General features: G+C 40.3%; 1 protein-coding gene across 8 annotated transcripts in view; it reads left to right on the top strand.

Moving 5' to 3' along the window:
• The first annotated feature begins 2202 nt into the window (after window positions 1–2202).
• Window positions 2203–24384, top strand: part of RECK (reversion inducing cysteine rich protein with kazal motifs) — a 307670-nt gene continuing 285488 nt past the window's right edge. For 6 of the 8 annotated variants that reach the window (XM_070727797.1, XM_070727793.1, XM_070727798.1 and 3 more), the window contains exon 1: window positions 2203–2322. In XM_070727797.1, coding sequence (XP_070583898.1) covers window positions 2223–2322 — 100 coding nt within the window. In that variant the 5' untranslated portion in view covers window positions 2203–2222. Of the gene's footprint in view, window positions 2353–24384 lie in introns of all 8 variants that reach the window. The other 2 variants (XM_070727794.1, XM_070727795.1) reach the window with 2 other exon arrangements.

Genomic DNA, 24384 nt, shown 5'->3' with positions numbered 1-24384 from the left:
GGTGGACAAGTATGGGCCCCAGTCACCTCAACTGACTCATTGTCAGTCGAGTCTGTTATCCAATTGGACTCAAGGTCCGCCCGGATCCGAGCGATTTTATCAGCGAAAAACGTATTAAAATCCTTGGCACTACTCTGTAAGGGCTCCCCAACTCCCCTCTGGTTAAGAAGGGAGCGGGTCACCCTAAACAGAGTGGCTGGGCGGGATTCTGCTGATGTAATCAAGGTGGCATGATACGCGCATCTTGCCGCCTTGAGCGCCAGTTTGCAAGTCTTAATATAAGGTCTTACAAGTGTTTGATCGGATTCGGACTTACTCTTCCTCCATCGCTTCTTAGATGTCTCTTCTGGCGTTTCAACTCCCAGAGCTCCTCGTTGAACCATGGAGCTGTACGGGGTCTAGTGCCACGGAGAAGTTGCAATGGCGCAATCCGGTCAAGAGCCTCTGCTGCAGCCTTGTTCCAAGCCTCAGCAAGAGACTCCACCAAACTGTGGACGGATGCATCTGAAAGAACCCCAAGCGCCCTCTGAAAGCCCTCTGGGTCCATCAGGCATCTGGGGGGGAACTGCCTAATCGGTTCCGCCTCCCTGCGGCGAAGGATTGGAGCCATCTTGTATAATTTCTGCATTTAACATTTGTCTATCTTCCTTATTAACTTTTTTCCAACATTAATGACTCCCACATTCGCCTGTTCTTCTTTATACAGATCTTCATAATAGTTCCTCATTATTTTCTCCAACTGATCTTTGCTGTATCTTACCTCACCATTGGGATCTCTTAATGCCATTATACAGTACAAGATTTTTCTTTCCTTCTTTTATCCGTCTTTCTTATTTACGTATCTTACAATTTTTTTTAAGTTTTATTTACAATTATAATACAGAAAAAGAAAAAGAAGAAAGAAAAAAACCTAATACAAAACAAAACAAAACACAATACATCAAAAATACATATTAAAATATAGGCGAGTACAAGATCAGTCTATATATTCTCCCAAAACTGCATATATTTTCTTTAGCCCAGTTATAGTTATTGTCAAAAATCAATTTGTCTCTTTTAGATAACAGAAAAAAAAATAGAAGCAAAATATATAAGTAACATAGAAAACAGATGGTAGTCTAACTTAATAATTCATAACTTTATCTTATTTGCTCTATTGGCTTTCATCAGGTATAATTTTTTTTTACATATTTAAGTGTTCGTAAGGTAATTAGCAAGATTTTTTTCTATTTTCTAATCAGTGGTAGAGTAAATTCCAACAATCATAAAATTGTGAGTGTTCTTTGCCTTTGATTTTGAGGATCAATTTAGACATTTCTGCGCATTGAGTTATTTTTTCTATTTTTTCATCACAAAAAGATGAAAGTTGAAGAAATAGATTTACAGCTTGAATTACTGCTTTAGAGAAATGGGGTGAAAATAATAGAATTAAATTTTTACAGAAATAAATGCTACGTTTTTCCTTTTAAGAAGTAAAAATAAATTTAAATAGGGAGATACCCCTGCGCTGGATGTGTTCAGAAGCCAGACATTTTTCTGTAATGCTTCAGATTGCTATACAGTACTTATTAATCAGGGCATTGGACTATTCATCCTTTAGGTGGCCTCTACCGAATCAAATGTCAAAATCAATCAATCAATTTTATATGCTGGCTTGCAACAAATAAAAATAATATTTAAATATATGCTACATTGTTATCATTGTTATTATTGTTGCTGTGAGCTGCCCCGAGTCTTAGGAGAGGGGCGGCATACAAATCTAATAAATTATTATTATTACATAGTATTAACGGTTTTCTCAAATGCTTTCAATTTTTCTAAATGGTTTGTGTGTACCTGTGTCACTCCTTCACTTTTCTTCATCTAATTATTAGAATAATTATACATATGGGAATTATAATTTCCTTCCAGGGAAGAAATGGAGCGGCAATAAGTTATACTTTACTAGATAAATTAATTACTTGATATAAAAGACTTCATAACCTTAAAGTTATATAAAAGTTATATAAACTTATACGTTTTATATAAAATTCGCAAAAAAGGAGCCTGCCAATATCCCGATTACTAAGAATTTCGTAAAACAGAGATTCTTAAGGGGTCCCTCCCTCATAGACTTCCATCCTCTCTCAGACAGAACAATTGGTCGGGAGTGGAGGGGTCCGTCGGCCAATGAAAAGGCGCCCGGGTGGCTGGCGGATGGGGCGGGCCGCAGAGAACGAACTATGGCGTCTGGAGGGGTTCGTTCCCAGCGGGAGAATGGACGAAGTCAGGGAGATCTGTTAATCGTCCCCGTGTTACTCTTGTTCCTCCCAGGCCTGACTGGTGAGTAAAGGCTCCGGGAACATTTGAATGGTAGGCTGGACAGCTATTAATTTGGAACCCTTTCAACCAACCCGCTAATTAACTGGGGGGTTGCAGGGGGTGAGGGAGGGGTGGTTTGGCTGAAGTTTGAAGGAATTTGCTGATAACGGCTTTAAAAAAAAAGAAGGATGTTAGTCGAATTATGTGTGTTATCTCAGATATCAATTAAAACGGAGTTTAACATAAAATTTCTTGGAATTTGAATATTTCCACTTCGATTTTTTTTCTCAAAGTGCTGTCTATTCATTTACGGTACATATCTTCGGTGAAATTCTTAAAATAAAGGACACGGATCGGAGCTGGATTGGAGTTATCAGAAGACCTAAATCGGGGAATGGAAAATCAGAAATGCTATTAACATACTTGTACTGTACTAATTAAAACAAGCAGCAAATATATATACACACACAAAAGAAAACCAAAAAGTGGATCCTCCAACAGGAATGGAATATAAATATTTTATTATGCTTATTATTTTAAAATTTAATGTGTACCATGATAATGGTATACAGATTTTTTCAGTTTCCTGTTAAATGTACTATTCTGTTTATTTTCCTTGGATTAAAAAACAGGGTTTAGGGAATAATCCTGAGCATAGACTACTATATAGAAAAGAGAGTACTGGACAGATTAGAACAGTGATGGGCAACCTTTTGAGCTTGGTGTGTCAAAATTCGCCAAAAAACCAAGCATAACTCGGGTGGTGTGTCACCTTGAGAAAAAAACATAATTTTGTGATATTTATAGTTTAAATCAGTGTTTCCCAACCTTTTTTGAGCCGCGGCACATTATTCAAATTTACAAAATCCTGGGGAACATTGAGCGGTGGGGGGGGGGGGCAAAAAAAGTTTGGTCAAAAAAATATCTCTTCCTCCCTTTCGCTCTATTTCTCTCTCTCCCTCATTCTCTCTCCCTTCCTTCCTCTTTCTTTCCCCCTCTCTATCCATCTTTCTTTGTTTCTCCCTTCCTTCCTCCCTTTTTTGCCCTCCTTCTCTCTCCCTCCTTCCCTCCCTCAATGTCTTTCCCTCACCCTCCTTCCCCCCTCTTTCTCTCTCTCTCTTTCTCTCTCTCTCTCTCTTGCTGTCTTTCTCTCTTTCTCTCTCCCCCTCTCTCTCCCTCTCTTTCTCTCTTGCTATCTCTCTTTCTCTCTCTTTTTTTTGCTTTCTCTCTTTCTCTCCCCCTCTCTCTCCTTCTCTTACTATCTCTTTCTCTCTCTCTCCCTCTCTTGCTATCTCTTTCTCTCTCTTTCTCTCCCCCCTCTCCCTCTCTCTTTCTCTCTCTCCCTCTCTTGCTATCTCTTTCTCTCTTTCTTTCCCCCCTCTCTCCCTCTCTCTTTCTCTCTCTCCCTCTCTTGCTATCTCTTTCTCTCTTTCTTTCCCCCCTCTCTCCCTCTCTCTTTCTCTCTCTCCCTCTGTTGCTATCCCCCCTCTCTCTTTCTCTCTCCCTCTCTTGCTAACCCCCTCTCTTCCTCTCTCCCTCTCTTGCTATCTCTTTCTCTCCCCCTCTCCCTCTCTTTCTCTCTCCCTCTTTTGCAATCTCTTTCTTTCTCTTTCTCTCCCCTCTCTCCCTCTCTCTTTCTCTCTCTCTCTCTCTCTCCCCTCTCTCTTTCTCTCTCTCCCTCTGTTGCTATCCCCCTCTCTCTTTCTCTCTCCCCCTCTCTTGCTAACCCCCTCTCTCCCTCTCTCCCTCTCTTGCTATCTCTTGCTCTCCCCCTCCCCCTCTCTTTCTCTCTCCCTCTCTTGCAATCTCTTTCTTTCTCTTTCTCTCCCCCCTCCCTCTCTCTTTCTCTCTCTCTCTCCCCCCTCTCTTTCTCTCTCTCTCTCTGTTGCAATCCCCCCTCTCTCTTTCTCTCTGTCCCTCTCTTGCTATCTCCCTCTCTCCCTCTCTTGCTATCTCTTTCTCTTCCCCCCTCCCTCTCTCTCCCTCTCTTGCTATCTTTCTTTCTCTTTCTCTCCCCCCTCTCCCTCTCCCTTTCTCTCTCTCTCCCCTCTCTCTCTTTCTCTCTCTCCCTCTGTTGCTATCCCCCCTCTCTCTTTCTCTCTCTCCCTCTCTTGCTAACCCCCTCTCTCCCTCTCTTGCTATCTCTTTCTCTCCCCCCTCTCCCTCTCTTTCTCTCTCCCTCTCTTGCAATCTCTCTCTTTCTCTTTCTCTCCTCCCCTCTCCCTCTCTCTTTCTCTCTCTCTCCCCCTCTCTCTTTCTCTCTCTCCCTCTGTTGCTATCCCCCTCTCTCTTTCTCTCTCTCCCTCTCTTGCTAACCCCCTCTCCCTCTCTCCCTCTCTTGCTATCTTTCTTTCTCTCTCTCTCCCCCCTCTCTCTTTCTCTCTCCCTCTGTTGCTATCCCCACTCTCTCTTTCTCTGTCCCGCTCTTGCTATCTCTTTCTCTCCCCCCTCTCCTTCTCTTTTTCTCTCAGCAGCGGCAGCAGGGTGATCAGCTGTGAGGCAGAGCTCCGGAACCGAGGCACCGACGGCGGCGGCTAGACATGTTGCTAGACGCCGTACATGCTGGCATTGCGCTGGGCATGGACGTGGGGCTGGAGCCTCCGTCCCAGCCCAGCCAGCAGGTAAGTGCCAGGCACGCAATTCCAGCATGTCCAGCCCCCGGCGTCGGTGCCTCTGTTCCGGAGCTCCGCCTCACAGCTGACCACCCTGGCGCCTCCCCACGGGTACTGCCCGCTGCCGCCACCCTCCCACCAGCTGAAACGTCCGGCTGGGGTGATTCTTCCCCCGGCCGAACAGGCATGCCTGTGCTGCCAAAGGCAGCGTGTGGGCGAGCCTGCGCTCTGCGCAGACGCGCCCAGCTAGGAGGCGGTGTTCTCGCCCCGCCCCAGCTGAAACTGACGTCCGGCCGGGGCGATTCTTCCCCCGGCCGGACAGGCATGCGCGCGCCCAGCTGGGAGGCGGTGTTCTCGGGCCCCCCCAGCTGAAACTGAAGTCCGGCCGGGGCGATTCTTCCCCCGGCCGGACAGGCATGCCTGTGCTGCCAAAGGCAGCGTGTCGGCGAGCCTGCGCTCTGCGCAGACGCGCCCAGCTAGGAGGCGGTGTTCTCGGGCCGCCCCAGCTGAAACTGACGTCCGGCCGGGGCGATTCTTCCCCTGGCCGGACAGGTATGCTTGTGCTGCCAAAGGCAGCGTGTGGGCGAGCCTGCGCTCTGCTCTCCCGCGTGTCACCTAAAATGGCTACGCGTGTCAGTGCTGACACGCGTGTCATAGGTTCGCCATCACTGGATTAGAATAAAGGCCCAGCTTCAGAGAATAGAATTATTGTCTCTACGATTAGGATGGCAGGTCTGGAACAGGAGACTTGTATTTTGGAACTGCCCGATATATCATTTATGTTTTGGGGAATTCTAAACACTGTTATCATCCTGTGATAGACAAAATTAAATCTGATGCGTCTAGTATTTCTAGACTTCTATCTTTTAAAGTTCTGCTCCAAGATAGGGAATTATGTTTTGATGTTTAGCCCTATAATGATGGCAGTACCTACTGTAGATATAGGATGGTATCTATCGGTGGATTTTAATTTATAGTTCACATTTTATGGTTCAAATATTCATATAAAAAACTGATAGACTGATAAAACTGCCATAATTCAATGATAAATTTTAAAAGACTATTTAAATAATTAAATCCAACCTCTTGGAGTCTCCTCTGGATAATCGGTTCCTCTGTTAAACTGTTTTTACTGTTAAGAATTAAAAATTCATGGGAGTGGGCACACCCACAAATGCAATAACGTGCACATGCAATATTTTGGCACCCAAGGAAAAAAAGATTCACCATATCTGCCCTATACCATTTCAGACAATCTTTTAAAAAGCCTCATATCTTCTGAAGGCAAGCCATTCCATTGGTTTATTGTTTTCACCATCAAGAAATTTCTCCTTAGTTCTAGGTTGCTTCCCCCCTTGATTAGTTTCCAAACATTGCTTTGTGCCAGTTACTACTATTGAGCCAAATTTCAACTAGTCTGTATCTGGTTAGTTTTTCTTGCCTAAGTGTAAAACCTTACTTTTTTTCTGTATTAACTTTCATTTTTTTAGGTAAGACCCAGTGTTCAAGAATGTCGAGTTCCAGCTGGATCTTGCTTCTATATGTTTGCGAATCTGTTGCTTGATTATCTTTTTCAGAATTTTCCCAGGTATTGATGTCAAGCTGATTGTTTGTAGTTTCCTGGATTTGTCCCCCCCTTTTTTTAAAAATGGGAACCACATCAGCTTTTTTCCAGTCCTTTGATAGTTCTCTAGTGCTCCAGAATCTTTGAAAGATATGGTTCTGAGATCACGTCTGCCAGCTTCTTCAGAATCCTGTCATATAATCAGAATAATGAACAGAATAACAGAGTTGAAAGAGACCTTGGAGTCTTCTAATTCAACCACCTACTCAGGAAGGAAACTCTGTACCATTTCAGACAAATGGTACTCCATTCCCTTCTTAAAAACTTCCAGCATTGGAGCATTCACAACTTCTGGAGGCAAGTTGGTCTACTGATTAATTGTTCTAACTGTCAGGAAATTTCTCTTCAGTTCTAGGTTGCTTTTTTTCTTGATTAGTTTCCACCCATTGCTTCTTGTTCTGCTCTCAGGTACTTTGGAGAATAGCTTGACTCCTCCTTTGTTGTGGCAATCCTGATATACTGGAACATTGCTATGTTACCCCTAGTCCTTCTTTTTTATTAAATTAGACTAACTAATTCCAGCAACCATTCTTTATATATTTTAGCCTGTTATCTCCTCATCACTTTTGTTCTCCTTCTCTACACTCTTTCTAGAGCGACCCTTCACCAAATTGAATCGTACCAGAGGGACCATTTGGCAGGAAAACCTTCATTCTGCATAGCCTCAGCAACAAATTTCTCCCGCTTTCTGTGGGATAAACATTAAAGTGGAGAAAGAAGCTGAAAGGAGGATGCCACTTCTTGGTCCCATTTGGCCTTCCCCATAGCTAGAGACCCATCTTTGCCATTCCATTCTCCAGAGAGGGTGGAGACAGTCAGTGTGGGTTGACAAAAGAATCCAGTCTGTCAATCACTCTGCTTTTTTGCTCAGTCCTCAACAAAGGCAGGATGTGTTGGTCAACCTATTGCTGATACTGCTATCTCCTCTCTCTCTCTTCTTGCCAAATTGTCAGACTTCTGTATTACCAGTTTTTTTTTTAAAAAAAAATTGTTTCTCCCCGTCAGCCACTGTCTCAGGGAAAGGCAATCTGGGGTGAGGGAAGGCTCGTCCTTCCGTGCTTGCCTGGCCATGGGCCAGTCAGCCGCTCAGAGCTGAGAGCCGGGAGCAGCCGGACAGGGAGGTTTCAGCTTCCTGTGCCCTCCTAGTCCTTCCCTGAGGTGTTTTTCCGGCAAATGGAGTCGCTGGAGCAGTGAAATCCTCCCGATCCTCTTATTTTCAGCTTTCTTATGGCGCCCGGCTGTTAAATTGGTGGTTTCCTCCCTGCTCACCATCTGATCGGCCCAGCGCCAGCATGGTATGTCGGCTTCTAACTTTCACCTATTGTGCTATTTTTGGCTTGTAGTAGGATGCTCGCTCGCCCCGGAGGGCTCTCATCTCAGCTGGAGCCTGGGTTCTTATTGTGTGTAGTGGCGAAGCTGAATCTAAAGGACATTGTTTTTGTTGTCTTAAGGGGAGTTTCGGCTCCTTGTTGTGGCGCTTAAAAAAAAAAGAGAGCTAAGGATTTGGCAAGGTTTTTTATTGCCTCCTCAATGGCCGGTGGCCATTTTAATCAGAGTGTTGCACAGTGTATGCAGTTCATAAGGGGACTCCAAGCTCCTACTGCTGCTCCCCCTCAACTCAATGTGCTGGTGGGCCTGGCAGGTCAACCACAAAATCAGGCTTGGCAGTCACAGCCCCAGATGGCCTATGCAGCAGAATTCAGGAACCCCATTGAGGAGGATGAGGTTATCACTTTGGAGCCCCTGTCCACAGTGGGCCTTTTTCATCCGACCCTTTTCTGCTCCTTATTATTTTAACATCGGAATGCTGCTAACATTGCTGCTGCAGCTCCTTCTACCCTTGGATCTGATATTAAAGCGGTTCATGGGCAGTGGCAATCCTCCTCCTCAGGCCTCTGCCCTCGGCCAATTATAGAAATTTTTTAAATGTTGGGCCAGAGTTATCCCCCACTCTCAATCCACCTACAGTAAATGCTCTGATTACGGCTCTCCTATCTCCTACTAATCTCCCCGGTGATGCTTCAGAACTGTTGCGGCTGGAGGACAAGAAGCTGGAGCAGATCCTGGTCAAGAACCATCAATTGGGAGCCTGGGTGGTAAGAACAGCCACTTTGGCTTCATTCTTCTATAGGGCCAACTTAACCTGGTTGAGGGATTTGCAGGAGAGGATCCCGGATGCAGATACCAGATCACATCAGGACATAGCCAAAATGCTGGCAGCTGCTCGCTTCACAGTGGACAGCTCCTTGCAAACTGCTAGGTTTGTTTCAAGTATTATGGCCTCTTCTGTTGTAAAACGCAGGTTACATTGGCTATGGCCCTGGTAGGCCGATGCTAAGCACAAGTGGAAGCTTGCTACAGCACCATTTGATGGACAAAACTTGTTCAGCGCAGTCTTGGATCCCATTCTGATGGAGGACAAGGATAAATGAAAGATCCTGCCAACTACAACTCGCAGAAGTAACACTCGGCCTTCTCTCCCAAAGAGACAATATCGTCTTCCGGTCCAGGCTCCCACCCCTCCTAGACAGCAAAATCAGTACAGGGGGAGGCAGAGGTTTTTTCAGGACTGTTACTTTCGGGGCAAAGGGTCCAAGTGACTCTTTCTGGTTCCTCCCATTGGTGGTTGCTTGTTTCTTTGTGGACCACCGAAGGGAGGAAACTACGTCTGATGCATAGGTCAGGGAGACGGTCAAATTTGGCCTTTCCCTAGAATTTCTTTCTACTCCCCCAAAATTCTTCATTCGGTGCCCAATGTCTAACAACTCTTCCAAGAGGCGCCTCATAAATGAGGCCATTGCCCATTTGCTTCAGATTAGTACCATCCAGTGGGTGCTGGATCAGGATTTTATTCCATCCTTTTCTTGGTTCCAAAATCTTTGGGGAGGTGGAGAGCCATTCTCGACCTCAAGAGATTGAACCATTATATCAGATACCGATGCTTCAAGAAGCACTCACTTCAGTCCATCTTGGCATGCGTATGGAGAGGCGACCTAGCCTCGATTGATCTAACAGTGGCTTATCTCCATCCCGGTTTCCAGCAGGGGCGTCTATTATTAGTATCGAGCCCTTCCCTTTGGACTATCCTCAGCCCCCAGATGGTTCACTCAGGTGTTGGCAGCCTTCGCGGCACATCTGGGTTATTTTTTTTTAATTTTCCTTCTCCAATCACAGGTACAAAAAAAGAAGAAGATACCATTAATTTCAAATTAATTTACAATATATTATTTTTGCAGTTTCGGTATACACAGATTAACCAGTGTCACCTCCTTACAATTTTACATCTGGACCAGAAAATAACTATTCCAATTCGTCAAATGATAAAAAAAGTAAAAAACTGTATACATTTTAGGCTATTACTATTCTTAATCACATCAAATTAATTAGATCAAAATGTTTCAATTTTCTCAAAAATCTCCTCCATATAAATTTTCATATATGCTTTAAACCCTCTTCCATAATCAATGCCCTTTAAAATAAAAGAAAAAAGAAAAAAGAGCCTTAAAGGAAAAGAAAAGGAGCAAATATTTCCAATTATCTCCAACATGGAATTTAAATTGAAACCAACCATTACTAAAAAAAATTAGCTAAAATATATATAGAGGGGACAAAAAAGGAGAACCCACCATATAGTATACCCCAAATATCACCAAATTAATAAACCAAATTAAAAAAGAACCTAATTAAAAATAATTCCCTTTCATGAATAGAAATACAGAATAGTAATAAAGATTGAAGAAAATTAGCAAATAGCAGGGAAAAATAAGAAAAAAAAATAAGGAAAAAGATAAGAAAAAGGGAGAATAAAAACAAAACTAAATACTCCATGCATTCATCATATGCTGTTCTGGTTATAAAGCTTTCAATCCATAACACTTTTAATCCAATAGCATCATCCTACCCTTTTCTACAAAGAGAAAAAAGTCACTGTATGGCAAGTATAATCATCTTCCCTGTACTAATTATAACACTTTCAATCCATCCTCATATCCTATTCTAGAAAAAAAGAGGTCACTGTAAAGGAATCTGCCCTACTCTAATTATAACACTTTCAATCCAATAAAATCAACATATTCCATTCTGAAAAAAAGAAAAAGAAAAAAGAGGGGAAAAATAAGGTAATTAAATTAAATTTAATAATCATATTCCATATTTAATATTTAATATTCTATATTAAAAATATAGTCAACATTTCTAGTATATCATTATTCCCTTTTCTTTAACTTTTAAAAAAGCAAATATCAGCAAATATTATTAAAAATATTTTCTATTTCCATGCTTTTGCTTTTTACATAGTTTATCTGCTTATAGTTCATTTACTTATATTATTCCATAGTCTTTCTCATCTATATATTTGAATCGACAACATTAACCAAATTAATCATTACACCTTGATCATTAATATTAATCATCCTACCAAACCTAAGCAAACCTAAACATTTTCAATTCAATTTCATATTCAATAGTATTATTTCATTATCCTAATAATGTCCCCATCAAAATAATTTTATGTGTCTCAAAAGGTAACTTAATTGATCATTATTTCATATGCAACTCACTTAAAATCTTAATCTTTACATTAATAATTAAAGCTAAACAACCCTATCAAACCTAACCATTTTCAATTTCTCTTTTAACAGTAATTTCATTATTTCCCCCAAGAAAAGATTTTTAAAAAAATCTCAGATATCTTAGTTAAACATTCAATTCAGCTCAATTAAAATCTAAATCTTTAATTAGATCCTCCTCCATTAAAACAATTTGTTCCTAAAAATTTCATTACATTCTCTTATAATAAAGTTCAATTTAAAATCAATTTAAAGTCCAATTCAATTTAAAAATCCATTTAAAGACTTCCGGTTTGGGATGACTCTGTGACAGGAGGCAGGGAACAGAACTCTGTGCCCGGACCTTTGTTTTCTTTGTTGGAGACCGGAAGATCTGACCACAGAACAGGGGTCTCCTGGAACCCTAGAGACAGATCGCCACTGTCTTGTAGGGCAGGGTTTGCCCGCAGCTCCTTGGAAGAACTGGGTAGCTATCATAGTGGCTGCCCGGCCATAACAGAGCGACCCTAAGAGGAAGTTCAAAAAGCTCACCAGAAGTCAATCGGCTTGATCAGATCAAAAAAAAGCAAAGGTATATAATTTTCTTTTTTTTCTTCAAGGTAAAAGAGGATCCTACTCTCTCTAGGCTTGCTGAATTTGGACTGAAAAGGCAGCAGAATAGCGGTGCCAGGATAAGTAATCGAAAGCGATCAGGACTTTAAAAAATCAGTGTACCAAGAACGATGTTATAGCGCAATTGGCAGCTTTGATCTAACCAGACTGTTTTTTCTTTGGCTAAAGAACAAAAAAAAAAAAGAGGAAACGTTATTGGACTTTTTTTGAGTGGTTAATAAAAGAAAATTAAAAAAGCTTCTGTGACTGAGAGACCGAGTATTAGCTGCTGCAGGAAGATGTGATTTTGGCTGACATCATCATCAAGAAAGTTAAATGAAAAAGAAAGCAAGTCCGCAAGCCAAGATTTTGTCTTTTTCTTCTGCTTTCAGGTTTAGGATACAAGTAACTTTTTCTTTTTTTTCCATTTATTTTTATTATTATTATTATTTATTAGATTTGTATGCCGCCCCTCTCCGCAGACCTTCTTCTTTTACCACCTTATTTTTTTCTATTTTATCTTATTCCGTGGAATTGGCTATTGGCTGTCAATGACTAGATTTTATGTGTAATTTATTCCGGATTAATCATTTCAGACTAGAGACTAAAACTGAACTTTCTCCTTGGACTTCCTGAATGTTTCCCCCCCCCCCATGGATTAATTGTGCTTTTTTCCTTGGGGTGAGGATCTTTTTGAAGGTGTGGATGATAGTCGGACGTGTCGGAGAGAAAAAGACGAACGTTCGGTACGATTTCACTATCTCAACTTCGAGATAGTTCCTATCAATTACCAATTACTTCTTTTTTTCTTTCTCCCTAATTAATTAGAAAAGATGAACAAATTGGAGTAAACCAAACAGATTTTTAAACTATCTAGGTTTCCCCCCCCCCTTCTCTCCCCCCCCTCCACTGTCTTCTTTTCTGGTTATCTTTCTCTCCATATTTTTTTTCCTCATAATTAGTTCTTTGTTGCCTTGAGTTGAAATAGGATGAATTGCTAGAATGTATTCTTTCCCCCCTTCCCCCTAGTAATTTTGTTAAAATTCTTTGCTAACTATACGGACTGTTTCAGGATAAATATTGATAGAAAAGTAAACAGTAAATAGACATAACTTTATATATATAAAGTTATGAATAGTTTCTTTGATGAAATTCCTTCTCAAAAGGTTCCACCTTTCTCCTGCTAATAATGAAAATAATAAAAATATTAATCATCCATAATAATCATAACCATTTTCAATTTTCTTTTCCTTATTCTACCATTTCATTTTTGCATTGTTTATATCTAAAAATAATTTTTAAAAACAAAACACATCTTAATTGAACATTGTTACATACAACACATAGTTCTGGCTCCTTAATTCCCCCTCCATATTCCCCATGTATTTTCCTATAATAAATTCCAATTAAATTTAAAATTCATTGTTTAGTTCCCATAATTCCAATTCATCATTTTGCATAGTCTTATTCTTTTGTAGAGTTATAACTTTATGGTAAGGCTAAATCTTCTTCTTTTTAATAGTACTGTTGCCATCTATATTTTCCATATCCATATTCCTTAATCTATAGTGCCTTAAGTCTCTTTTCCAGTAATAATATCCAATATGTCCTCAGTCAGTTCAGTTATCTCATCTCTCAAAAAGTTTTTCACCTGGCAAAACCTTTGATGAGGATTTAAGCATTAGATAAGATAGCTGATGATTACAATGGATGATTGATATTCTTTTTAAGAAAGTTTTCTAACATAAAATATGGTTTAGGTTTAACTATAAGCAAATTTCATGGAAATTATGTCTAGGGATGAATTATAATATAATGGGATAATAGAATTATAAAAGTAAGAAATAATGATGATTATAATGGATGATTTTTATCTTTCCCCCCTCTCTTTTAAGAAAGTTTATCAATGATGATATATAATATCAATTCTAGGAATTTTACAACTATTAAATTTAAGTAAGGTTTTAGAATTTGGATTATAGTATGTAGTTTATGGCTTTCTGTAAATGCACGGAAAGTTATAAATTATGTTGATATAAAGTATAGTGGGCATGATGTCTTTACTAGGGTTATTGTGATTTATTTTGGATTAGGGTATGAGGTTTTTATTGATTTTATTGTTCCACAAAATGGGCTAGGTTTTATTGATGATTCCACTGGGTTTACAGTGATTTATTGATTGGGGTATGAGGATTCCATTGGATTTATTTACAGTGACATAATTAGAGTAGGGCATGAGGATTCCACTGGGTTTACAGTTAACTTATTAGAATAGGGCATGAATATTCCACTGGGTTTACAGTTAACTTATTAGAATAGGGCACGAAGATTCCATTGGGCTAGCAGCTATAAATTGGGGTATGAGGATTTGGGTTTTATAAGGGATATATGAAAAAAAAAAGAAAAAAGGTTCGCAATGGTTGGGTTTTTTTTAGAACAGGGCACGATGATTCCACTGGGTTTACAGTGATTTATTGATTCCACTTACAATGATTTTTCCCCCCTCTTAGAATAGGGCATGAAGATTCCACTGGATTTGCAGTGATAATAAGAGTAAGGTTTGATAATTCCAATGATCTTACAGTGACACATGGGATATGATGATTTGGGTACTATATGGGATGGATGCAAGGAAGGAGAAAAAGGTTTATTTCCTCCCGTTCTTTTTCATTTCGTTTTTCTTCCTATTTTTATTTTATTTCTTTTTCTCTTTTTTCTCTTTTTTCCATTTCCATTTTTTATTTTTTATTTTATCTATTAAAAGGAATTATTAATTGGGCTATTTGGGACATATGTGATAAATTATTTGGACCTCTCTGTTTCCCCCCTTGCATTAATATACTCTTGATCCATGTAATAGTTAGATAAAATTTAGGATTTAGTTGACATGATTGGGAATATTTGTTTTTCATCTTTAAGGGCAATTATTATAAAAGTAATGGTAATAAATATGACGAAATTGTTGTTAAGAATATGTGGAGAAGATTGAAGCACTATGGACTAAATGATTAGATCTGATTAGAAAAGAAGCAATTTAAAAATTGTATTAATTAATAGCACTTAAAATACATTATTTTTGTCCAGATGTCAATTGTGTTGGTGGCAGCATTGGATGGATCATGAATACCAAAGTTAAAAAGAATATTGTAATGTATTTCAAGATTGATGGTGTGTTATTTTGCATAAGCGATTGGAGTGAAAAATTAAAAAATTCTTGCCTGAAAAAAAAGGGAAAAAAAGGTTATATGGTGATTTGGAACAGAATCTACAAAATTTTGGAACAAAAAAAATCAAATTATTAAGAGAATGACAAGTAACCCATCAAATATGACATCTAGAGGTGAGAAAAAACCAGCACCAGCAACATCCGCCAGTCTTTCTTCACCAGCGGCGCAGAGGTAGATTGATGAAATGCTACCAACAGAAAAAGGAGCGTCAACCATGATGGAGAACATGAACAGAATGTTGAACATAGTCCAGGAAACAAAAAAATTGAAATGGTGGACCAGAAATGGAGAGATTCAAAAAAAGAAATGGAAAATTCTCTAATTCTCATGGAAATGGATAGATATGCATATTTTATAAGGTTCCAAAACATCCTAGAAACCAAAGATGAGAATCTAGATGAGATAATGGTTAATGTGGTTGCAGAAATTCTTTGGAAAAGTAAAGAAGAACTGATAAGTGTATTAGATGAGGTATACAGAAAGAAACAAATTATGCCAGACGCCATCATCTCTCGAGAGAGATCCACTTGAGATCTGCAAGAAAAAGAACCAGGGACAGTGTATTTGCAGCTACTAGAGATGGGAAATTGACTTACAGAGGAAGGGAAATAAACATCCTCAAACAAATTCCCAAAAGGATAAGAGAACTAAGGAGAGACTACAGATCTCTAGCAGCAGTGTTAAACAAGAAAGAAATTCCATTCAGATGGATTGTCCCAGAGGGCATGGTGATAAACTTGGAGGGGAAAAGAGTAGATACTCCGGAATGAGCCCAGGAGATTTATGAACAGATGATTGGATTGGAAGAAGAACTGGAGTGTGGAGAAAGACTGGAAACAAGCTGTGAAGAAGAGTTAGAGAAAGAAACTGAAAACAGCAGAGAAGAAACAAAAGAAATAGAAGAAGCAGAAACAAAAGAAGTGTTAAAACCAGAATGCAAAGAGCTGCAGAGGCTAATAAATAAAGGAATAGGAAGAAGTAATAGAAGGAGTAATGCAAACAGAAACAAAACTAATTTCTCTAAATATAAAAGGATTAAACAATGTTCACAAAAGAAGAAAAATATTTTCAAAATTACTTAAATATAAAACAGGAATAATTTGTATATAAAAAACGCACATAAAAGAAACACAAAAGAAATACTTAGAATATCCAAAATTAAGAGATGTATATGTATCACTGAGTGAAAAAAAGAAGAAAGGAATAGCAACCTATGTAAGGAAGGAGATAAAATCCAGGGAAATAAAAACAGATCCCACTGGAAGATACTTAATAATTGAAGTAGAAATAGGAGGAGAAAAAATCTTAATAGTCAACATATATGCACCAAATCAAAAACAAAAACAATTTTGCAAAAAATTATATGATGAATTGTTACAAATAAACTATAAGACCGTATGTATAATAGGGAGTTATAATCACTGTTCCCCCTAAGCTGAGTTGTGCACTGTAGCACAGGAGATTTAAAATCTCAGTGCAGAAGATTGCAATTCTAGCGCAGAGGTCGGACCTCTGCGCTAGAATTGGCAATTAAAACTTGCTGAGATTTTAAATTCTTCTCCACTGTAAAGGCAGGAAAGAAAGGGGCCAATTGCAGGCTCGCTTTCCTTCCCGCCTCTTTATCCCTTTCTCCTTCCGCCGGCAGCTGTTCAGCTTGCTGGCTAGGGTATGTAAGCCCCTTACCGTGGTTGTGGTGGGGCAGATCCACCGGCCCACCACCAGCCAGATGGCTGTCCGTGGGAGGGCGGATCTGCCAGCCCGCCCATGGCTGTCTGTGGGCGGGGGAGTGGATCTGCTGACCTGCCGCCAGCCCGATGGCTGTTTGTGGGGGGCGGATCTGCCGGCCCGCCGATGTCTGTCCGTTGTGGGAGGGGAGGCGGATCCGCCGGAGAAAGAAAGAGAAGGAGGGAGGGAGAGAAAGAGAGAAAATAGGAAGGAGGAGAGAGAGAGAGAGAAAGAAAGAAATAAAGAAAGAAAGGGGAGAGAAAGAGAGAGAAAGAGAGAGAAAGAGAAAAAGAGAGGGAGAGAGAAAGAAGAGAGAGGGGGAAGAGATAGAGAAAGAGAGGAAGAGATTGAGAAAGAGTGAGAGAGAAAGACAGAGAGACAGAGAGAAAGAAAGAAAGTAAGAAAGGGGAGAGATAGAAACAGAGAAAGAGGAGAGAGAGAAAGAGGGAGAGAGAAAGAAGAGAGAGAGGAGGGTGGGAGAGGGAGAAAGAGAAAGAGGGAAAGAGAGAGAGAGAGAGAAGGAGAGAGAGAAAGGGGGAGAGATAGAAAGAGAAAGAGAAAAATGAGAAAATGATGGAGGGAAAAAAGGGAGAAGAAAAAGAAACAAATGAGAGAGAAGGGGAGAGAAGGGGGAAAAAAGAGGAAGGCTTTGCGCATGCATCGAGAGTAGACGCTCCCACGGAACGCTCTCCAGATATGATTAGAGAAAACAAATCTTAACCCTTAACAGCCCTCTCAAGCTAAGTGAAAAGCGGACTGAGAGGTAGAGAACTTAAAAGAGACTTGGAAAACCTGCTTGGATCAGCTAAAAAGAGGAGTTACAGACCAGAACTTCACTGTTAAAGAAGTGAGTAAAACGACAAAGGGAAATGGCGACTATTCCAGATCTAGGGGAAAAAATGGATACACTCCTTCAGGCATTTTCAAATGTAGGACAACAACTTAAAGACATGCAATTAGACATGAAAGAAGTGACAAACGGCATGAATGAACTGAAAGTTAAATCCAAAGATCAGGAGATAAGGATCTCGAGACTTGAGGCAGATAGAAAAAAACAAGAGCAGCGCATAAACAACTTAGAAGACCGGCAGAGGAGATCAAACTTACGTTTGAGGGGTTTTTGTCACCTTTTAACTGATAAAGGTGGAGGCGATGGATTTAAGGAGACTCAGGCAGAGTAAATCAAAACAAACATTCTTTATTTTAAAACAGAAAATAAACTGTGCCGTGAGAGACACGCTATCAAGCAGCTTAAAAACATGGCGTGGAGGAGAAGGAAGAGAGGAGGAATGTGCTTTTACATAAGCAGATGGAAATGATATGTGGGATATGATGTAAATATGGGAGTGATCAAGAGGGAAGGCACACTTTAACTCTTTAGTTACTGAATGTCTCTGTGGCTGGCAATATCCAGCGTGACAACCCTTCTTTGGCAGTCATCAGGGACATTGTTTCACATAAGGCACATTTTCTTGGAGAGGTATTCGTGTTGGTCGGCTGGCAGTGATTTATTCAGCACGTCAGCGATCTGTTCATTTGTAGGCACATATTCTAGTTTCACGAATCCTTGTTGCACATATTTTCTTGCATTCTTGTATCTTAAGTCAATGTGCCGTGAACGGGACATATTCCCACATATTCAGCTTCAGCAATGAATTTAACTGAAGTATTGTCCTCCATAATAACAATTGGTTTCATTGGATCAGCCCAGATACTATTAATGAGAGCAGAAACATTGGTTAAAGTATTACAACAGTCAGAGACACAAGCATATTCTGACTCAGTGGAGGAACAAGAAATACATTTCTGCTTTCTAACTTTCCAATAAATTGGACAACCATTCAAAAACATTATAAAACCAGAAGTACTTTGACGAGTTTCAATATCACTCGCCCAATCAGAATCTGCGTAGCAAATCAATTCAGGATACTTGTTGTGTTCTGGTTCCAGGAACAACTTCGTGTTCTTCGTGTGCTTCATGTATCTGAGCAATCTCTTTATGCATGTCCAATGAAATGTAGTTGCGTTGCCTACGTGTCGTGACAACAAATTCACACTAAGTGAAATGTCGGGTCTTGTCCAACTGCTAATGTATAACAGTGACCTAATGACTGAGCGATAAAGTGTTTGGTCCTTAAACAAAGGATTGTTTTGGTATGTCAACTTGTAAAAGTCTGTCTGCATTGGAGACCGACATGGGCGTGCATCAGCCATGTTGCAATGTTGCAAAAGTTGATCAATCTTGTTCGCTTGTGAGAGGCTAAACCCCTTCTGAGTTTTCTGAATCTGAACTCCTAAGTAATCATGAATGTGTCCTAAGTTTTTCAGTGTAAAGTGTTTTTCTAAACCTTTTGCAAAAATCCCACTCGTGCGTTGATTTGGACCAATGTAAACAATATCATCAACATAAACAAGAACAATTTCATAAACATTACCTTGCCCTTTTGTAAACACGCATTCATCAGAGTCGGACTTAATAAAGCCCATTGAATTTAGCTTGTCAATGAGACATCTGTGCCACATTAAACCAGATTGTTTCAATCCGTACAGACTCTTTTGCAGGTGCCAGACACGTCCTTCCTAGTCCTCGAATACGGGCGCGCCTTTCACGTAGATTTCTTCATCTAGATCAGCATTCAGATAGACAGTTTCGACATTGAACTGGAAAACTTCTAAATTCAGGGCAGTGGCAGTTGTTAAGGCAATTTTGACACTTTCATTTCTGACAGTAGGTGAATAAGTATCGGTGTAATCATCTGGAAAAATCTGAGAGTAGCCTTGTGCTACTAATCTTGCTTTGTATAGTTGCTCACCGTTTGGCTTTTGCTTAATTCTGTAGACCCATCGTGTGCCAATAACTTTCTTGTCCTCTGGAGGGTCAACATGTGGTTGGAAACCTTAAGTTTCTTTAAACTGTCAAGTTCAGCTTGCATGGCATCATACCATTTTTCTTGTTCAGGTTCAGGTAAATGTCTTATTTGATAAAAATTATCAGGAGGAAGTAGAACATTGTTGCAAATAACGGGAAACAATTTTTGAGATACTTGCACTTGATATCTCTGAGGAGGAACTCCTTTTGTGGTTCTGGAATGTCTCCAATTACATCGCTAGGAACATCATCTGCGACTGGTGAAGACTGAACATCTGGAACATCTGGAACAGCTATCTGAGAGTCAGGTTGCGCTGTACCTTGAACATCTTTAGGAAAATAAACTGAAGTATCATTACTGTGTATTCTGGACCAATTTGTATCTTCCTCAAATTTAGCTGAATTGGAAATAACAGCTCTGTAGTTAGAGTCAGCAAATTTGTAGTACTTGGAACTTTCATCAAAACCTATAAATCTCAGTCTTTCTGCCACTGGACCACCCTTCTTTCTCTGGGCCAGTGTAATGTTAACCATGGCATATGAGCCAAAAATGTGAAGGTTTTGAATGTCAGGTTTCTTCCCATAAAACATGTAGTACGGAGTTTGTTTTAAAACACTGCTCCAGGTACGATTAACAATGTACTGTAGTTTGCATACCTTAGTGCTTCGCCCCAGTAGGAATTGTTGAGATCAGTGTCTTCTAGGAGACAGCGATACGTAGTCTGTAAAACACCTTGCCTTTGTTCTGCAATCCCGTTGTGAGCCGGAGTGTAAGGGGCTGAAGCTTGGTGCCGTATTCCTTTGCGTCTCATCCAGTTTTGGAATCGCCGAGACCTGAATTCTCCGCCACGATCACTTTGGATTCTTCTGATACGGACACCGAATTGAGTGAAGACCTATGCAGCAAAGTCTGTAAAGATCTGAAACGTCTCTGATTTTTGTTTCATTAGATACACAAAACCATATCTAGAATAACTATCAACAATTGTTAAGAAATACTTATTGTTACCCCTAGTAGGCCGAAATGGACCGACAATGTCGGTATGAACCAAATCGAAAATGTGTGAAGACAAACGTAGGGCATGCTTAGCAATGGGTGCAGCTTTGGATTTAGATTTGTTACAAACAAAACAGTCTAAGTAAATAGGACAATTACTATCGACTTTGAAACCCTTCACGCATTCGGGCATCTTGGATAAGACATCATATGAAGCATGGCCCAAAGGACGATGCCAATGGTGAATGCACCTGGAATGAAAAGATTTATTTGTTAGTATAAGTTTAGCATTTGCAACATTATGCGGAACACCTTGGGATTCATTGGCTTTATGAGCCTCTGTTTCTATAGTAGCAGCAGGTTTTCTCTCTGGGTCTGCGCTTTCATGGTTTGGAACGCTTATACTTACATCTACCAGTGAACAAAAATTTGGCTTCAGGTAGAAAACACCACCAATCGGAATGGCATATGCGACAACAGTTCCATTTCTAATAATGTGGATGTCATTGTTCAGGAGCATTGCTTTGTAGCCTAAGTCTTTGTTTAAGCGATGAAGGCTGAGTATGTTGCTTGCAGCATTTGGAATGTAGAGAACGCGTGGAATCATCTGATCCAATTCATCAATGTAGATAGTTCCTTCTCCTTCGATTTGGCATATGTGATTTGAGACTGCGTACACCTCCTTTATATCAGTTTCATGTAATTCGGTAAAAAGTTCCTTTTGGTGAGTGATGTGAAAAGCGGCTCCGCTATGTAAAGTCCATAAATGTCTTGTGCTGTACTTACAATTTAAGTCAGGAACATTTTTTAGAATCAAGGTATTGATTGTAGAGTGTGATTCGCTTCCGGAACCTCGTTGAGCTGATCTGTAGTTACTGGAACTCCTACGTCTGCCGCCTCTGGAACCTCTTCCTCTGGGCTGGGCAGGATAGTGAGAGCGTTGTGGATCAGCAGATTGAGAGCGTTGAAAATCTGATCTTCTGGATTGGTTACTTCTTTGTTGGTAACCACGACTCGCTGGAGCTCTAGTAGTAGTTGATCTGGATTTAAGTCTGCGTTCCATAATTATTTCTTCTTCAGTTAAAATTTGGCAAACTCTGGATGTAGTTCGTTGAGGTAGAGGTATACTATGGCACTTCGTAATAGCCTCTTTCCAGTCCCCATTTAGCAACGTGATGATTGCCGTGGTCATTTGTATGTGATCAATGTTGTATCCTCTTTCGCCCAATTCCTTTTGCATCATCAAGAGTTTTGACAAGTGTGGAGCAATTTTCTCTCCAGGTTTTAGTTTTGCGTTGAAAAAGTCAGTAAACAACAGGCATGTGCCCTCGGCAGAGATTGGACGGTAAAGTTCATCGAGCGCGGTAATCACGGCATTTGCAGTATTAGCAAGTGAGAATCTAACTGATAAATCTGTATCGAGAGACATGAGAATCAAAATGGTCGCTCTTCTATCTAAGGCTCTTTCTTCTTGTGTCCAGAGTCTATTTGTTGTCAACCCCTTCTGCAGCTAATATCAGCGTGATCTGGTGTAACCACGTCTTGTAATTCCGCCCGTTGTTCTGAAGTTGAGACTCACCTTGCAATGGTGACAAGGTAGAGAATTGTCTTGGAAATGCAGCTGGCATCTGTTGGTGTAGTTGAGGACGTGGTGCCAATAATGGCTGAGCCGGCTGAAGTGCAATTTGCGCCGGTTGCACGGGGGTAGCAGGAACTTGAGGCGGTTGTACCTGTGAGAATTGCACCCCTTGACTTGGTTGGGGTACTTGCTGAAAAAAGTCTGTTGAGGTACAAACCTTCCCTTGTCTGCAGAATTGTCCTGCTGAATCTTCTTTGTTCATTTGGAAATCTAAAAAGAAATCTTTCTGGCGCAAATCAATATTTTTCTGGCCATCTAAATTTTTTGGTGACCTGCATTGCTTAAAACGGTCACTGGATGGCGCTCCTGAGTCTTCTGGCAATAAAATAACATTTTGGTGCAATTGCTTAATTTGGCCACCAGGTGGCACACATTTGATCTGACTTGAAAATGAGCTGCTTTCTGGAAAATAGATTGACTTGGGTAAATTCTCAGTTTGGCCACTGGGTGGCGTTGTTGCACCAAGTTCCTTGAATGGCAAGGAAAGCATTACGTCAGCTGTACTTTTGAAAAAATCAGGCTGTCTTTGGACAGACTCCATCTTTTTTGCCTCAAATCATTTATTTTGCTTTCACAATATTTTAATTACATGCCTCTTATCCTATCTAACTTCTGCTCCTTCTGAGTTAGCTGAGTACAATAGAATTGTATCAAATCCTTTTCACTCTGTGTAAGATCACTTGACTTTTTGTCTATATTAAGTTCTGATAGGCATTTCTGTGCAATTTTAATGTCCTCTCTTAAATCTTCAGCTAGGGAACTTGTAATCTGTATATTAATGTCATCTGACAAAGGCTTACTTTCTTTTAAAATTGGCTCAGACATCAAACTTTCATGAAATCTAACTTTGGGCTTTGCTCCGAGAGTTTCTGGCAGGCTCCCTTGCTGACTAGGATTTATTGCTACTTCTTTCTGGAGCTCCGGGCTCATTGCCCGTGCTTCGCTTGATAAGTTAATTTGTTGAGTTAGGAGAAGTAGATTAGAATCAGTACTTATCTGTTTGTTGTACGTATCTTCAGCAGGAATATTGCTTAATGCGAAGTCAGGTAGCTCTTTGGCTGGGATCGGCATATTTGCTTCAGAAGGAGGGAGATCAAAAGGATGATGTCTCCGCTTTTTTGCAGGCATTCAAGCCTGATTAATTAGAGTAAATAAACCATCCTCTGGCTTCCATGTCACCTTTTAACTGATAAAGGTGGAGGCAATGGATTTAAGGAGACTCAGGCAGAGTAAATCAAAACAAACATTCTTTATTTTAAAACAGAAAATAAACTGTGCCGTGAGAGACACGCTATCAAGCAGCTTAAAAACATGGCGTGGAGGAGAAGGAAGAGAGGAGGAATGTGCTTTTACGTAAGCAGACGGAAATGATATGTGGGATATGATGTAAATATGGGAGTGATCAAGAGGGAAGGCACACATTAACTCTTTAATTACTGAATGTCTCTGTGGCTGGCAATGTCCAGCGTGACAGTTTTAAGCAGAATTTTGGTGAAAATAAGAAATTAACCCAATTGATTTACCAATGGCTCTTGGAAAGCAAACTTACAGTGGATTTGGATGAAATTGAAAGAGTCCATTGGGTTTACGGTCCTCGGAATTCAGCCAATCAAAAAGATATTGTGGTAAGATTTGCCTTGGAGCGGAGGGCTGCCAAAGTTTTTACACAGCTCAAACAGACTCCAAATCTCCATTATAAAGGCTCTCCTGTCCGTGTCTTGAAAGATCTGTCTGCTCAGACGCTGCTGGCAAGAAATCAGATGAGACCAGTCACGAATATGCTCTTTCAAAATAATCTTCGTTTTACATGGAAATTTCCAGCCACGATCCTGATCTTCAAAGATGCCAAGACTTATTTTGCAAGTTCTCTGGAAGACAGAATGCAAATGCTTTGACAGCTGGGAATAAATCCGGATATAAATCAGCAGGCAATCTCAACAAAGAAGGCAACTGGAGCCGAAGGAGGAGAAGCAATAGGAGAAGCGATTCTTCTGTTATCTACAGGAGGTCCTATCAGCCAAGAGAAGGAGGAAAGAATCGTTGCATTAGAAAAGGAACTAGCTTTACTCCGAGAGAAGGGAAAGAAGGAGGAGGGACATGTCACACGCCAGAAGAAGAAATAAGCACTGTATTGTATAACTGGTGTTGTTGTTCCCAGCTGACTAGCTTTTTGGGTATTATTTTCCCTTCAATACTTAATAAGGGGGAAGGAAGGAATAGAGGGGGGGTTG

The sequence above is a fragment of the Erythrolamprus reginae genome, chromosome Z (assembly GCF_031021105.1).
Source record: "Erythrolamprus reginae isolate rEryReg1 chromosome Z, rEryReg1.hap1, whole genome shotgun sequence".
Taxonomy (NCBI): Eukaryota; Metazoa; Chordata; class Lepidosauria; order Squamata; family Dipsadidae; genus Erythrolamprus; species Erythrolamprus reginae.
Note: the sequence above shows the minus strand (reverse complement) of the source record. Positions and strands in the feature narration are given on the sequence as shown.